This window comes from Cervus elaphus, chromosome 12, assembly GCF_910594005.1.
Source record: "Cervus elaphus chromosome 12, mCerEla1.1, whole genome shotgun sequence".
Classification (NCBI taxonomy): domain Eukaryota; kingdom Metazoa; phylum Chordata; class Mammalia; order Artiodactyla; family Cervidae; genus Cervus; species Cervus elaphus.
The window spans coordinates 72,299,297-72,311,771 of record NC_057826.1 but is presented as its reverse complement, the minus strand read 5'-3'; the positions used below and the strand labels follow the sequence as shown (position 1 = coordinate 72,311,771).

General features: G+C 37.7%; 1 protein-coding gene across 1 annotated transcript; it reads left to right on the top strand.

Annotated features, from left to right (window-relative positions):
- Nucleotides 1-7,014: 7,014 nt before the first annotated feature.
- Nucleotides 7,015-7,962, top strand: LOC122705215 (olfactory receptor 4F3/4F16/4F29-like). Its single transcript, XM_043920453.1, has one exon. It carries the CDS (start codon nt 7,024-7,026, stop codon nt 7,960-7,962), a length of 939 nt encoding a protein of 312 aa, XP_043776388.1. The 5' UTR covers nt 7,015-7,023.
- The last annotated feature ends 4,513 nt before the right edge of the window (nt 7,963-12,475 follow it).

Below are 12,475 nucleotides of genomic sequence, written 5' to 3'. Positions count from 1 at the left end.
AAGTATGAAAACAAATAATAAACACTCGCATAAAATTTTGTTAAATATAAATAAAATCTACACTTTAGTTAATAATTCTGCTTCCCCTGTGGCTCAGCTGGTAAAGAATCTGCCTGCAATATGGGAGGCCTGGGTTCGATCCCTGGGTTGGGAAGATCCCCTGGAGAAGGGAAAGGCTACCCACTCCAGTATTCTGGCCTGGAGAATTCCATGACTACACAGTCCATGGGGTCACAGAGCCAGACACGACTAAGCGACTTTCACTTCACTTCACTTCACTTCACTTCACTTCATGGGATGCATGTATCTTTTTGAATTAAGAGTTTTCATTTTTTCTGGATATATACTCAGGAGTGCAATTGCTGGATCATCCAGTAGTTCCATTTTTAGTGTTTTAAGGAACTACAGACTCTTCTTGTGGCTATAGCAATTTACATTCCCACCAACAGTGTAGGAGCTTTCCCTTTTCTCCACATCCTCTCTAGCGTTTACTGTTTGTAGATATTTTGATGGGAGCCATTCTGACTGGTGTGAGATGATACCTCATTGTAGTTTTGATTTGCATTTCTCTAATAATTATTGACATAAGAGTATCGTTTCATATGGTTTTTAGCCACCTGCATGTCTTCTTCGGAGAAAAGTCTATTTAGATCTTCTGCCCTTTATTTGATTGGGTTGTTTGCTTTTTGATAGTGAGCTGCATGAGTTGTTTGTATATTTCAGAGATTAATCCCTTGTTGTTTCTTTTGCAAATATTTTCTCCCATTCTGAAGGTTGTCTTCTTTCTTTTGGTTGTCTTTGTTTCCTTTGCTGTGTAAAAGCTTTTAAATTTAATTAGGTCCTATTCGTTTATTTTTCTTTTCACTACCCAAGGAGGTGGATCTAAAAACATCTTGCTGCAGTTTATGTCAAAGAGTGTTCTGCCTATGTTTTCCCCTAAGAGTTTTATATTATTTGTCCTTATACTTAAGTCTTTAATCCATTTTGAGTTTATTTTTGTGTAGGGTGTTAGGGAGTGTTTTCATTTCATTTCTTTACATGGAGCTGTCCAGTTTTCCCAGCACCACTTATTGAAGAGACTGTTTTCTCTCCATTCTATATTCTTGCTTTTGTTGTCATAGATTAGAAGACCATAGGTGCATGGGTTTATCTCTAGGTTTTATATTCTATTCCACTGATCCATATTTCTGTTTTTATGTCAGTACTATACTGTTTTGATTACTACAGCTTTATAGTGTAATCTGAAGTCAGGGACAGCCTGATTCCTCCAGCTCTATATTTCTTCCTCAAAATTGCTTCAGCCCTTCATGGTTTTTTGTGTTTCCATACAAATTGTACAATTTTTTCTTCTAATTCTGTGAACAGTGCCATTAGTAATTTGATAGAGATTGTATTGAACCTGTAGATTGCTTTGGACAGTATAGTCATTTTCACAATATTGATTCTTCCAATCCAAGAACATGGTATATTTCTCCCTCTGTTTGTGCCATCTTTGATTTCTTTTATCAGTATCTTACAGTTTTCTGAGTATAGGTTTTTGCCTCCTTAGGTGGGCTTATTCCCAAGTATTTTTTTCTTTTTGATACAATGGTAAATGGGATTATTTCCTTGATTTCTTTTTCTGATCTTTTGTTTTCAGTGCATAGGAATGGAAGGGATTTCTGTGTATTAATTTTGCATGATATAACTTTACCAAATTCATTGATGAGTCCTAGCAGTTTTCTGGTAGCATCTTCAGGATTTTCTATGTATAGTATCATGTCATTTACAAACAGTAACAGTTTTACTTCTTTTCCAGTTTGGATTCCTTTTGTTTCTTTTTCTTCTGTGATTGCTGGGCTAGGACTTTCAAAACAAAACTTGGAATAATAATGTTAAGAGTGACATCTTTTTCTTGTTTCTTGTCTTAGAAGAAATGTTTTCAGTTTTTCACCATTGAGATTGATGTTTGCTGTGGGTTTGTTATATATGGCCCTTAATATGTTGAGGTGGTCCCCTCTATGCCTACTTTCTGGAGAGTGTTTTTAAATCAAAAATGGGTATTGAATATTGTCAAAAGCTTTTTCTGTATCTCTTGAGATAATCATGCATTTATATTTTTCAATATGTTGATGTGGTGTATCACTTTGATTGATTTGTGGATCAACCAGGAAGAAATAGAAAATATGAACAGACCAATCACAAGAATGGAAATTGAAACTGTGATTAAAAATCTTCCCACAATCAAAAGTCCAGGACCAGACTGCTTCACAGGCAAATTCTATCAAAAATTTAGAGAAGAGGTAAAATGCACGCTTCTGAAAGTTTTCCAAAACATTGCAGAGGAAGCGACACTCCCAAGCTCATTTTACGAGGCCACCATTACCCTGATACCAAAGCCAGACAAAGATAACACAAGGAAAGCAAATTACTGGCCAATATCACTGATGAACATAGATGCAACAATCCTGTCATATCATTTTGAGATTTTAAATCTCTATTTCTTTTGTGTGCGTGTGTGTGTGTGTGTGTGTGTAAAGATCACTCCTGTCAGTTTAGAAAATTCATGGTGAAATATTTGGTCCCCATTTCATCTGCTCTGTGGAAACATTTTTCTGTATTTTTTCTGCCATTCATTTTGATGTTTATTTTGTCCTTTCTAATTGTGTAGATTTTGTGTTTGCTCTTTTTATCTTTAAGGTTCTGAATTGAAATCAAAACTTTTTTCTTTTTCAAACTGCTTCACATTTATTTAGCATTTTATAGTTTAGAAAGCATAGTTGCTTGTGGTAATCTTACACTCTTTCCTACTACAAAATTATATTTTGCTCCAGTATCTTGTTTTATGTCTCTTTTTACCCTCTCTCTTTCTCCTAATCCCTCCTTTCTCTTTTCTCTTTCTTAGGTATTTCTTTGGGATAAAAATTTACTGTGAGAGTTCCAAATGAGTCATTTTTCTGTTTCCCTAGCTTGGGGTTTACTCTTCATTCTGGGTCCGCTGTTTGTGGTTGTAAGTTCTCTCTCTGAACCTGAGGTGGAGATAGGTAAGGAGAAGACAGAGTGATGTTCCATACACAAAGGAATATTGCCCTGGTCACTACAGACTGACCCTCTCTCCCTGCTCTTTCCCTCCCGTTCCTAGCCTCCACGGGTAATATAGTGTCTGTCTCTTCTCCCATCCTCTCCTCTTCCCTCCTCTCCCCTCTGCTTCCCTCCCTTCTCCTTCCTCTCCTCCCTCCCTCCTCTCTTCCTTCCGTTCTCCCTCCCTTCTTCCTTTCCTACTCCCTTCCTTTCTTTTTCTTTATCTGTTCCCCTCTCTCTTTCTTTCTTTTGTGATGAGTACTTTAAAAATCTATACTCATAGCTGCTAGCTCTATTTAAAATGTGGTATATCTTTTCCTGCAACAACTCTTTGTAAGAACTTCATGTCAATGAATGAATGAAGTTGTGTTCTAGCTTAGCAGAATTTTTTTAAAATCATTTAATTTCTTTCTTTGTAAACTTCTCCCCCTTTACTTCTGTGAGCCATCAGAATTGGTCAGGCCACTATAGGGTTGTACATAATGCAAAAAGCTTTTCTTTCCTCTCTACCCTTCACACTAAACAGATATACTATTTCTTACCATTTGTATTTACTACTTCCATGATAATTAGTAAAAACAAATTGTCAAGATTGAATTTCACTTATCTGCTGAATTTTTTATTTCTTATGTTTGCTAAGCCATATATTCAATAATTGATCTTATATTTTATACCTTTCCTCTCCCCATGATTCAATGAATATATATAACTGTTCATAACATAGGAAGCTTAGGAACAGGAAGATACTGTAGAAATTATTTTCTATATCCTGCTCATTTTACAGATGAGGAAATATTACTATAGAGAAATGAAGTGAAACATCTGAAGTTAGAGTGAGTTACTGAACAAACATGAATAGAATTTAAGTTTTCTGATTCACAATCTACAATGAAGTCCAACACAGTAGTTATTCTCTGAGTTAAAAGTATTCTTTTTGATGTGAAATTATGGGCCATGTAGCTGAATTAAGCTAAATAGTGTTCCATGTAGATTATGCCAGTTTTTGAATGTAAAACAGAATAATAGCCTTATAGATAATTCACACACATGCACACAATAGAGATTTCTATGAAGTTCCCTGTTTTCTGTTAAGTTTCGTGGGTGAAGTTGATTTGCTATGAATATAACAAAGGTATATTTATGTGTTTCTTGGGAATTCTTTAACCTTACCCAGGAAATAAATATTTCAGATTAAGTAAACAAAATAGTGTTTAAAATGTTTTCTGAATTCTTTTTCTTCCCGTTTGTGGCTAATCCATAACTTCCTCTGTTGCTGTGGTAGTATTCTGGGTCACAATTCCCTTGAATAAATGAAGTCATATTGGCAATCCTATGTCTCTGCAGTATCATTTGGTCAGTACTCTCCTGTGTGCCAATTAGCCAGATCTTTCCCAATAATAGCATTTTTTACAGCTATTTGTACATGAAGCAATGCTAGTTTTAACCAATAAAAGTTGAATATGGTTAACTCTTTGGTAACAGTCACATGTCAGCTCTTTATATGAGTAGGTGGTGACAAATTCAGAAATAACTTGAGGATATTGGTATACAATGTTGAAGTCCCTAAAGACCAAGTCTCAACAGACGTTTCTGGTGACAGGGTCATTTTGTAAAGAAATCAGTTAATTGTTACCTTGTACAATAGAAGCAGCTTCAGCTGAGCTTAATGAGTAAGAATTAACACCAATGAGAAAGAGCACGTACAGTTAGAAACCAAAATTATTATTAATATTTTTTCTGTTTATCCATTGCTCTCTAAGACTGAGATCCAAGAAAGGGAATTACAAAAGGCAGGAGACAGTTTTGTAAGTGGGAACAGAATTCGAATTAGTGTAGTGCTGGGCTTTATTTTCTTTCTGGATGTGGAGACTGAGCACTTTTGCTTCCTCTGTTATTGACAGCACTACGAGCAGAGCCTCTTCCTTAGGAAGTTAAAGACCTTCATGTGGATTAAAGCAACAGCAGTCTGGGAACTCAACCAGGAGCTCTGAGATGCAGGTATTACACAGATTTGCCCTTTACTACAATAGCCAGGAAGAATTATGGCTGTGTTATGTTAAATAATCAGAAAGTCATGAGAAAAGTCTTCTCTATATACTGGTTAAGAGGCAGATCGGGGAATCAGTGTCAGTTCTACCACTTGCTGTTCTAATCTATGGCTTTCCCTCTCATGGTCTCGATTTCCTCCACTGTGAAAAGGAGCTGATAACTTTTATGGTTTTTGTAAGTACCAAACAGATAGTGTCAGTAAAAGTGTTATTGTAGTGTCTTGGCCCTGGTGGTCACTGTTTTTCTTTTATTTTGGCTTGTTCTCGTTATTTTCATTGATAGCTTATCAAACACTGCTTCAGACTGGGAGCTATTCCCTCATTATGTTTAACAACTCTTTCAGAGTCAGATATGAAGCTGTATATCCAAATAACTTATATCCATATCTTAAACTGCATCATAAGTCTTGATTTCTTTCTGAAGACAGCCCTGATCATTCTGGCTCACGTGTATCTTTTCTGCTTCAAAACTTCTATGCTCATACTACTGATTTGACATTCTCGATGTAAGAATTTTTTGTTTGTATTTTAGTATGTGCTGAAATGTAAATGCCTTAATGGCAGTAAATATTTTAACACTTCAGGAAGCCCATAATGGCCTGGGACATTGCATTGGGCTTAGTAGGTATCTAGAAAATATCTGCTGATTGATTACAGACTGTTATGATAAAGGGAAGATTAAATGACATAGCAAATTAACAATAATATGCTAATAAGTGTAAGTGGAACAAAAACAATTAGAGAAGAGGGAAACGAATACAAGGAGAAGGATTTTATGGGATATGGGATTTATAACCAACTGCAGATGAGGGAAAAGGTGGTGAATGTGGTAGCACTCCAATGCAGGGAATACCATCATTACGGTGAGGTTCTGTACCTAATGGGCTGGCACTGTGTTATAAAGTCATAGAAATGTTACACTTGAAAGGATTACTTAGCATCACCTACTCAGTCCCCTTTATTTTCCAGATGATGGAACTGAGTTCAAGAAGTGAGTTGAGTGTGGAAGGGATGGGAGAAAGAACTTACTCTAACTTCCCATGAACTTCGGGCTTGAGCTTGATCACAACTTTCCCAATTACAAGTACAGTCTTCTTTTCAATCTTGCCAACATTCCATGAACCATGAAACGTGAACATGGCATGGACAATGATCTCCTAATGTAACACAGGATTTTGTTTGCTACATTGCATTATCTCATCCATGTTTGGAGTCTGCAGCACAGATTTCTTTTCTGGCTTGTCCTAGCTCTGTCATATGCTTTCACAGCTCAGGCTTTGTGATCACTTCCACTCCTTGAGCTGAGCTACAGAAGCCAGATACATTTTTAAGGTTTTTACATTATCTTCTCTCTTTATGGGGAAAAGATGACTATGATTTGATAAAACTGCCATATGTTTAGCTTTAAACATAAGAGAGTATCAATGAAACTGATAGCATTTCATATCGGAGGTAGTCAGAAGGTAAAGAAAATGGACATCATCACAATTTTCTGGAGTTTGGGGAAATCCATGCATGAGATAACAAACTGTTAGAAAAATCTATAAGTTCATTTCTATTTCCTCTTTCCTCCCTCATGGTGTTCCAGGGCACTCCTGCTTCCCATAAGCCTTTTGATTCAGCAGAATATTTAGTTCTTTTATCAAAACCTAGAGAATTCTAGAGAGGCTGGGGAGTTAGAAGCAGTGCTTTGTGGGAAATAGTCACTGCATATCTTCTGCAATGGCATTTTTTAAAAAAAAAACAACTTTTTAATTGAAGGATAATTGCTCTACAATATTAAGAGGTTATATTATATGTGTTTGGCTGTGTGAATTTTGACAGTATTTTCTTGCGGTCATGGACTCCTCACAAGGTTGATTTCATTTTTATTCTCTTTTTAGGTAAAATTGAGTCACCTCTGTTTGCAGAGACAATGGGTGGAGCCAACCACTCCGTGGTGTCTGAGTTTGTGTTCCTGGGACTCTCCAGTTCCTGGGAGATCCAGCTGCTTCTTTTCCTTTTTTTCTCTGTGTTCTACATGGCAAGCCTGATGGGAAACCTCCTCATTGTGTTCTCTGTGAGTGCTGACACTAGCTTGCACTCCCCCATGTACTTCCTGCTGGCCAACCTCTCCTTTATTGATGTGGGGGGTTGCTCTATCACTGCTCCCAAAATGATTTATGACCTTTTCAGAAAACGCAAAGCCATCTCTTTTGGAGGTTGTCTAACTCAGATCTTCTTTATTCATGCCATTGGGGGCACAGAAATGGTGCTGCTCATCGCCATGGCCTTTGACAGATATGTGGCCATATGCAAGCCTCTCCACTACCTGACCATCATGAACCCACGAATGTGCGCTTTGATGTTGGTTGCCGCCTGGGTCCTTGGCCTCATTCACTCAGTGGCCCAATTGGCTTTTGTTGTAGACTTGCCCTTCTGTGGTCCTAATGTATTGGACAGCTTTTATTGTGATCTCCCCCAACTCATTAAACTTGCTTGCACAGAGACCTATAGACTAGAGTTCATGGTCACCGCCAACAGTGGACTCATCTCTGTGGGTTCCTTCTTCATACTGATTATTTCTTACATCTTCATTCTGGTCACTGTTTGGAAACACTCCTCAGGTAGCGTATCCAAAGCCCTCTCCACCTTGTCAGCTCATGTCACTGTGGTGGTCTTATTCTTTGGGCCATTAATCTTCTTCTACACCTGGCCCTTCCCTTCATCACACTTGGACAAGTTTCTTGCTATCTTCGATGCAGTTCTCACTCCTTTTCTGAATCCAGTCATCTATACATTCAGGAACAAAGAGATGAAGGCAGCAATGAAGAAACTCTGCCATCAGCTTGTGAGTTACAGCAAGATGTCCTAAATACTCTACAGATAAAGGATATTTAGCTCTACCTTTAATGACAGCAGAAAAAATGTCGTTTCAAGCCTCTACTAATTTTATGTACTAGGTTATGTTTAGGGATTTTTCATGTTGCTATATTAAAGAGAGCTTACATTGTAGTTTTCTATGTTTCCAGCTTTTGTTGGATGTTTTATATGAATTGTTTTATTTACTCTTCATGATAACTCTGGGTGGTGAGTATTTCATCTTGTCTTTTTAATAATTAAGAAATGTATAGCTCCTACTTTGTATAATTACTATGTAAAATACTTCAAATGAAAGCTGATCATCATCTTAATCCACCACATCCAATTGTCTTATCTCCAAAAGGTGCCAAACAGAGAAGGTGTTTAATAATTCAATGTTGGAAATTAGAATATTATTCCTTTTCACTGTTATTCTTTCCCTGTTTGTACTTGGTTAATGTTCATGTCTCAAACTATCTACCAAACTGCCATAATACCTGATTGGTTTTTTCCAATAGATAACCTAGATAATTGTTGACTTTATAATAGGATTGTAGAATTTTATAACTGAAATTTGAAGGATCATGTGTTCTGACCCCTTTATTTTATCAATGATAATACTCAGGCAGAGCTATGTGAAGTGAGAAATCTAGGATAACACTCAGCTCTCAGCTCTCCATCCCTGCCCCAGTTTACTGGGGAAGAATTGACAAGTATAATTGTATCTGTTTAAAGTGTACAGTGTGATGATTTCATATACATATACATTGTGGAGTGATTGCCAATATCAAGATAATTAATGCATCCATCACCTGACACAGTTAATTCCTTTCTTCTCACCTTAGATTAAAAAGATGGAAAAAAAAAAAAAAACTAGGCCAACTTGTTAGTTTGTATTCTAACTAACAAAGTATTCACTGGCTTTCTATCTCTGACCCCAGTGATAGCAGAAGTGACGCTGTAAGGTCATTACTCTTTTCATTGGTATCAATTTCACATGATTATTGCTGTTTCGAAGTTCTTTATTCTGCTGCTCAAAAAGAAATTTCTTCAACAGGGTCTTGGGTATTTTATAACAATGATAATGTTATCACTCACCCATGGCTTTTATTTATGTCACTTATTAGAAGCATACTATTAAATAGTATTCTTCTATGTTGATTTTTTTCCTTTAATCAATACTTTAAAAGGCATTCACCATAACTTTTCTTATTGCTACCAAGATTTCAGTTATTTTAAATGAGCTTCAAGGATTTCATATATGAATATTACAGCATTCCTTGATCTGTTTTTATTAGTGGATCACGCTTTTCATAACTAAACAGCCATGTGCTTCATTCAGCCCAGCATTTCATGTGATATACTCTGCTTATAAGTTAAATAAGCAGGATGACAATATACAGCCTTGACATATTCCTTTCCCAATTTGGAAGCACTCTGTTGTTCCATGTCCAGTTCTAAATGTTGCTTCTTGACCTGCATACAGATTTCTCAGGAGGCAGGTGAGGTGGTCTGGTATTCCCATCTCTTTAAGAATTTTCCGCAGTTGGTTATGATGCACACAGTCAAAGGCTTCAGCATAGTCAATGAAGCAGAAGTAGATGTTTTTCTGAAATTCTCTTGCTTTTTCTATGATCCAGTGGATGTTGGCAATTTGATCTCTGGTTCCTCTGCCTTTTCTCAATACAGCTTGAACATCTGGAAGTTCACGGTTCATGTACTGTTGAACCCTAGCTTGGAGAATTGTGAGCATTGCTTTCCTAGCATGTGAGATGAGTGCAATCATGCAGTAGTTTGAACATTCTTTGACATTACCTTTCTTTGGGATTGGAATGAAAATTGACCTTTTCCAGTCCTGTGGCCACTGCTGAGTGTTCCAAATTTGCTGGCCTATTGAGTGCAGCACTTTCACAGCATCATCATTAATTTGAAATAGCTCAACCGGAATTCCACCACCTCCACTAGCTTTGTCTGGAGTGATGCTTCTCCCCTTGGCTTTGGACTCCAAGATGTCTGGCTCTAGGTGAGTGATCACACCATCGTGGTCCGGGTCATTAAGATCTTTTTTTGTATAGTTCTTCTGTGCATTCTTGCCAACTCTTCTTTATCTTCTCTGCTTCTGTTAGGTCCATACCATTTCTGTCCTTTATTGTGTCCATCTTTGCATGAAATAGTCACTTGATATCTCTTATTTTCTTGAATGGATATCGAGTCTTTCCCATTCTTTTGTTTTTCTCCATATCTCTGCATTGTTCACTTAGGAAGGCTTTCTTGTCTTTCCTTGCTATTCTTTGAAATTCTGTATTCATATGGATATATCTTTCCTTTTCTCCTTTGTCTTTAGCTTCTCTTCTTTTCTCAGCTATTTTTAAGGCCTCCTCAGACAACCATTTTATCTTTTTACACTTCTTCTTCTTTGGGATGGTTTTGATCACCACCTCCTATACAGTGTCATGAACCTCCATACATAGTTCTTCATGCACTTTGTCTATCAGATCTAATCCCTTGACCTATTTGTCACTTCCACTGTATAATCATAAGGGATTTGATTTAGGTCATACCTGAAGGGTTTAGTGGTTTTCCTTACTTTCTTCAATTTAAGTCTGAATTTTTCAATAAGGAGTTCATGATCTGAGCCACAGTCAGCTCCCAGTCTTGTTTTTTCTGACTGTATAAAACTTTTCCATCTTTCCCTGCAAAGAATATAATCAATCTGATTTTTGTATTGACCATCTGGTGATATCCACATGTGGAGTCATCTCTTGTGTTGTTGGAAGAGGGTGTTTGCTATGACCATTATAATCTCTTGGCAAACTGTTAGCCTTTGCCTTGCTTCATTTTGTACTCCAAGGCCAAACTTGCCTGTTACTCAAAGTGTCTCTTTATTTCCTACTTCTGCATTCTGGTCCCCTATGATGAAAAGGACATCTTTTTTTGGTGTTAGTTCTAGAAGGTCTTGTGGGTATTCATAGAACCATTCAACTTCAGCTTCTTCAGCATTACTGGTCAGCACATAGACTTGGATTACTGTGATATTGAATGATATTGTAAACAATTACTTTGGGCTACAAAATCAGTACTGATGCTTTGGGATAATAGTTTTATGACCAGTTTCACTAATTATGAACACTGAGGTATGTGTGTATATAAATGCCCACATTAAAAGCCAAACATTGAGATCCATTTTTTCTATTCTTGGATTTCTATTGCCCCTTCAGTTCCAGGTCTGAGATTTTTTGTGCATTCATGTACCTTTATCTTACCATTCCTTTACAATTTATGCTCCTGCCTCCCCCCTTTTCAACTCACTCCAGCTTTTAGCTGCGTGTGTACATATTACGGAAACAGGAGAGCTTGACATGGGGATGCACAGTCAAGAAGAATGTACATTCCATGTGGTAACAGTGTATTCCCTGCAAAACTGGGTAAGACCTGGAGAGGTTATGTGCTGTGTTTAGTTGCTCACTCTGACTCTTTGAGACTGCAGGGACTTTAGCCCACCAGGCTCCTCTGTCCATGGGGATTCTCAGGCAAGAATACTGGAGTGGGCTGCCATGTCCTTCTCCAGGGGATCTTCCCAACGCAGCGGTCGAACCCAGGTCTCCCATATTGCAGGTGGATTCTTTACTCTCTGAGCCACCAGGGAAGCCAGAGAGATTATGTAGTACCCCAAATTATTGCCAGAAAAGACTTGGCTGTAGCACCAGATCACAGACATAGGAGGATTGAGGCAAAGAGATAAAAAGTCAAAAGGGGCTATGGGAGAGGGAGGAACAGGAGAGGGCTAGTTATTCTAGGACAACAATGCCATGAGTGTTTATTTCTTCATCCCCAGCAAATTCTAAAAGTAGAGTTCCAATAGCTATAACCAAGCTATATCACGAACCTCAGAAATTGAGAAGAGTCTTGATCGGTAAATCAAATTGACTTCCTTAAGTTCCTTTATTTCCCATAACATCTTGGCCATGTCCTAGCTGCTAACCACACTACGTACTATTTCACCTATTTTCCTAAGTGCCCATGCAGATACCCTGTGCTGTGAATATCCATTCTGCCATTCCTTGGACCTATCATACCCTAGAGTCAGCCCTATGCCCCATGCCTGGTTCTCCCATGTACACCTCTACTCCATGGGCTTTGTGTGAATTGCAGATATGATTGTAGATAGTGATATAAAATGGTTCAAGACACATATTATGTGCCTAAGATGAAGTGAGGTTAAGAAATAACACAACTTGAAAGGCTGAAGAATGGTTTTATGAACAATAAAGTTAGAACCAGTGTGTTCAGGCAAATCCATCTCCCCCTCTTCTTTCCTTTTCTCTTTGTTGTGCACTATCCCCCCTTCCCTTCCCCTCTCAATCTTTGCCATGCACATCTACTATGATACCATGTTTGTTTCATTCTCTTATTTGTAGATGAGCAGTCCTGGGGGCTGTGGTAAAAGGGATATTGCGTGTGGAAGTGACTCAACTGCTTTAGGTGGCCACAGGTGAAATAATTATTTAATGTTGATATGGTCCTGA

What these genes read in the sequence shown, in the direction of transcription:
- LOC122705215 (XM_043920453.1), top strand. Translation starts at nt 7,024, where the DNA reads ATGGGTGGAGCCAACCACTCCGTGGTGTCTGAGTTTGTGTTCCTGGGA.